At 43.6% G+C, this 4,501-nt stretch overlaps 2 protein-coding genes across 2 annotated transcripts; one reads left to right on the top strand and one right to left on the bottom strand.

The window, feature by feature from the left end:
- Nucleotides 1-1,125, bottom strand: LOC133895623 (germin-like protein 12-2). The gene is made up of 2 exons (XM_062336076.1): nucleotides 943-1,125; nucleotides 1-767 (listed from the first exon to the last, which is right to left on the bottom strand). The coding sequence occupies exons 1-2, from the start codon at nucleotides 1,055-1,057 to the stop codon at nucleotides 205-207; spliced, it is 678 nt and encodes a 225-aa protein (XP_062192060.1). The 5' UTR covers nucleotides 1,058-1,125; the 3' UTR covers nucleotides 1-204.
- Nucleotides 1,126-1,682: 557 nt separating this feature from the next.
- Nucleotides 1,683-2,716, top strand: LOC133895611 (germin-like protein 8-7). The gene is made up of 2 exons (XM_062336046.1): nucleotides 1,683-1,867; nucleotides 2,003-2,716. Exons 1-2 carry the CDS (start codon nucleotides 1,747-1,749, stop codon nucleotides 2,563-2,565), a joined length of 684 nt encoding a protein of 227 aa, XP_062192030.1. The 5' UTR covers nucleotides 1,683-1,746; the 3' UTR covers nucleotides 2,566-2,716.
- The last annotated feature ends 1,785 nt before the right edge of the window (nucleotides 2,717-4,501 follow it).

Below are 4,501 nucleotides of genomic sequence, written 5' to 3'. Positions count from 1 at the left end.
TGTTCAAATCCATTGTATCTTAATTAAATTAACAACTACAGTCCATATATGGTTTAAAGCTTACAAATGGTGTCATATAAATGCTTTACACAATCTACAAGCAAACCCGTATTATATGCTAGTTTGCCTCATCACATAGAGGAATCGAGCCCATCTTATTACCTGTTACATAGTTAAGCCTAAACCTTGACAACCGTCCATAACTTAGTTGTGGTTGTTCTCCCAAAACTGAGCTTGGAGCCAATCCACAGCCTTCTTGTCCACCTGAAACGCCTTGGCAAGAACATCATCTGTGATCGATGGCTTTGAACCAAATACTGCATTGGCAATGGTGATCGCGCCAGGGTTCTGGCTGCTGAGTGCAGCAATGGCAACCGTTGGCTTGTCATAACTTGGATTGGATTGAAAGTGGATTAAGCCCTTCGGGAACACGAAAACGTCACCTTTGTTGAGCATCTTACTAAAGAACTTGTTATCTGGGTTAGACGTGACAAAGCCAACGTAGAGCGAGCCCTCAAGAACTGTTAGGATCTCGGTGGCACGAGGATGAGTGTGTGGTGGGTTCTGTCCTTGAGGAGCGTAGTCGATCCGAGCCATAGAGATGCCAAGGGTGTTGAGACCGGCGAGCTTCATCACATTGATCAAGGTGACATTGGACCCGACCTTGCTCTTGGTCGTGTCCATCGGTTTGTCGAGGTTGGCAGCGAGGAAGAAGTCATCGACCTTAACGCCATTTATGTCCTTGCAGGGAAACCCATTGACACGCACTGCATCAACATACATGTGTTAGCTAGGAAGCTAAAATAACCATATCATACGTGGTTCACGTCTATATATGCATGCATGCTAGCGACCACATTTATGACAAAGCTAAGGTCGTACGATATCTTTCTTGATGTTTTGGCTTCGTTGCATGTTGGCTGAGAGGAAAAGCTTATATACCTGGCGAGTCTTTGTCGGCGACGCAGAAGTCCTGGAGAGGGCTGGGATCTGAAGCCATGGCCTGAGAAGTGATCAAGGCGAGAAGAACAGTGAGAAGGAAGTTTGAGTAGGCCATATCTATAGCTAGACAGGATCAATTCCCCTGTTCTTTCTAGTACAGATATATGCTGCTGCACGGAGGGGTTCATGCATATATATAGCAGGTGAGATTCTGAAGAGGTCAACGAGGTAGGCCGATCGACTAGCTAGCTCCATATATAGAAATGGTCTCGTATACAGATTAATATCTACTTCTGGACCCAGCTATGAGCGAAGTGACCCAGTAAGCCAATTGATGATCATGGTGTGCTGCTCATCATGTATGGCAATATGACGTTGCTGATTGGTTCTGCATGTTTGACATGGTCCAAATAACAGACGCGTAGTCTGGTCCATATCTTTTTCATTTCGTTTCATCCCATTCATATTGGTCTTTCATCAAAGTAACCTCACAGAAAGTGTTGTTGACCACGTCAGGTTAGTTAGTAAACACATTAAAAACATGAACTCGAGGAAGAAACTTCGTAGAGTTGATTGATGCAAATAGGTAACTGCAGTTGGTCAGAGCACTCTACCTGGTAACGAGACCATTTAAATCTAGCCGTACCTCTTCTTATATATTGACTTGGTCACAAACCTCACCTACTCTTTCTGCTGCTATATATACACGTCCATCTTCTCCGTGGGTAAAGCATCAGCAGCACAAACAGAACAAGCACAAGGCTACTTGAGAACAGAAATACACAAAGATTCTGCAACAAACAAATGGCCTCTTCCACCATCATCCTTGTTCTCACCACTCTTCTTGCATTGCTCTCGTGGCAAGCCATCGCTTCTGATCCAAGCCCTCTCCAAGATTTCTGCGTTGCTGACAAGGATTCTCATGGTATGTACCTCCAATTATCTGAATATCAAACAGTTATGATTTGTAATTGCACACACTACTGTTACATGAGCTCAAATATACGTTGAAATTATTAGCTTTCTGACATGTCTTGTACATGTTTCCTCCATGATGCAGTGCGTGTCAATGGATTCGTCTGCAAAGACCCAAAGGGCGTGAAGGTAGATGACTTCTTCCTAGCAGCCAACCTTGACAAGCCAAGAGACACGACAATTGGCAAGGTTGGGTCCAACGTCACCTTGATCAACGTCATGCGGATCCCTGGCCTCAACACCCTTGGGATCTCCCTGGCACGCATTGACTATGCTCCGCTAGGCGAGAACCCTCCTCACACGCACCCTCGTGCTACTGAGATCCTAACAGTTTTGGAGGGCACACTCTATGTTGGCTTCGTGACATCAAACACAGATAACAAGTTGTTCACCAAGATGCTCAACAAGGGTGATGTGTTCGTATTCCCGGAGGGGCTCATCCACTTTCAGTTCAACCCTTGCCCTGACAAGCCAGCTGTTGCACTCGCTGCACTGAGCAGCCAAAATCCGGGTGCTATTACCATTGCCAATGCTGTTTTCGGGTCAAGCCCAGCTATCTCCGATGATGTCCTAGCCAAGGCATTTCAAGTGGAGAAGAAGACCGTAGACTGGCTCCAAGCTCAGTTCTGGGGTGACAACCACAACTAAATTGATGATGTTGTGATCTTAAGAAAAAATATTTATCATTCATTTTTTTCATTATATTTATTGTTTAAGGATTGCAATATGTAACAAAAGATCACTCGCTATGTAACATAATATCATATACAATTTGAATAAGATAGTGTTCCATGGAAAAGCGTAGGTCCCATGCTAACATCTGCCCTGTTGAGTTCATTGTGAATGTTAGCATCTTGTATCAGTTTTGATTAAATATTGCATCGGGTATTTGTCACCTTCTTAAGATAAATCGGGGCTGTCTGCCCCTCCTATCTTTCAAGAAAATTATGAAAGCACAGCATGTTACACTGGGCTACACAGTGCAGCTCCTCTGACTTTGAAAGTTATGTTGTCGCACTGACAGGCCCTAAACCTCTGCCACGTCATGCCACTACTTGCGCTAATTGCTTGGAGGTCTCCTGAGCCAAAATGTATCTAAAAGTTACATAGCACTTTTGGGCAAGTCTACTAGGAGACCTAAACTTCTATTATAAACTGCAGGGAATAAATCTTTAAGTGCAGAAGTGCCGATTCTGAATTCTTATTCGCTGGTCGTTGTTTCATTTTTCACAGAGTGACTCCTGTTCCTCTATGAGATCCATCTTTTTATGGTGCACCTAGCATGTAGTTTACAGTACTTTTGTTTGGGAGCCCAATCAGATGTGGTTACAAATTTTACTGCTGGACATACTCTGATAATAACCACAGCAGCGAAGATACTTCTGGCGTAAGAAATCACCAAGGGATGTAAGACAAAATCACAAACACTCCCAACCTCATGGGCAACTAACATAAAGACAACTTAGCCCATTGAGAATTAGTCACTGATGAATGGTCACTGATGAGTTGATCATTAGTGAAGGGTCATAATTTGATCCGTTACTTATGACCGACTAAGGATAACCCATCACTTCTGGCTGGTAATAAGTGATAGGTCGCAGTTTGACCTGTCACTTATGACTAGCAAGGATGACCCATCACTTACGATTGATAAGAAATGATGGGTCATAACTTGTCCCTGACCCATCACTTATGATTGGTCTAGGATGATTCATCACTTAACTGGTAATAAGTGACGGGTCACAACTATGACCTGTCATTATTATTATAAGTGACGGATCATATTACGACCCATCTTTAATTTTGTGTCTCCTTTGTCTATTTTTCACGTAGTGAAAATCACAAACACTCCCAATCTCATGGGCAACTAACATAAACACAACTTAGCCCATTGAGAATGCATGAATTATGCAACAAACTTTGTTTTTGTAGATCTGAAACATGCCTCGATAGTCCTATGTGAAGAACATGAAATGACATTGCAACACCCAGAGGCCGAAAACCGTTAAAAGCCCAGCCCACCTATGGGATGAACAATATTCATAGAACCTCTCTTGGGCTTCAGTCCTTGGTGCTACGTCTTGAGCCGACAAAGCTTATAAGACAGAGTAACAACCCCCCCCCCCCACGTCCCCACCACCACCACCCCATAAACACACACTTCACTACCATAAAAAGCGTGATCACTGTCGGTTCCAAAATCCCGTCACTGCCGATTTTGGAACCGACCACTACGTAAGAAACCATCAAAGGAGATATATTATCAGTGATGGCTTCTTAGTACGTGTCACTAACGCACTATTAGTGACGGGTACAGTGTCGACCCATCACTAATGTGTGGCCCGGGTCAGGACCCAGCCACAACCCATCACTAATGAGGGTTCATTAGTGATGGTGAGCGAATGATCCGTCACTAAAGATATTAGTGACAGGTCACATTAATGTCTGTCACTAATAATTTAGTCATTAGTGGCGGGTATATGAGGCACACGTCACTAAATGTAGCCTACTCATTAGTGCTTTAGTATGTTGTCCATCGAAGTTCTGTTCTGTTCTGTTGAATGGGATATTGAAGTACCCTCTG

Source organism: Phragmites australis, chromosome 16 (genome assembly GCF_958298935.1).
Source record: "Phragmites australis chromosome 16, lpPhrAust1.1, whole genome shotgun sequence".
Taxonomy (NCBI): domain Eukaryota; kingdom Viridiplantae; phylum Streptophyta; class Magnoliopsida; order Poales; family Poaceae; genus Phragmites; species Phragmites australis.
This window is presented reverse-complemented; position numbering and strand designations above follow the sequence as displayed.

Excerpts from the sequence above, each read along its gene's own strand:
- LOC133895623 (XM_062336076.1), bottom strand. The coding sequence starts at position 1,057 with ATGGCCTACTCAAACTTCCTTCTCACTGTTCTTCTCGCCTTGATCACT. Across the intron at positions 768-942 it reads CGCCGACAAAGACTCGCCAG|TGCGTGTCAATGGGTTTCCC; the intron begins GTATATAAGCTT and ends ATGTTGATGCAG.
- LOC133895611 (XM_062336046.1), top strand. The coding sequence starts at position 1,747 with ATGGCCTCTTCCACCATCATCCTTGTTCTCACCACTCTTCTTGCATTG. Across the intron at positions 1,868-2,002 it reads TGCTGACAAGGATTCTCATG|TGCGTGTCAATGGATTCGTC; the intron begins GTATGTACCTCC and ends TCCATGATGCAG.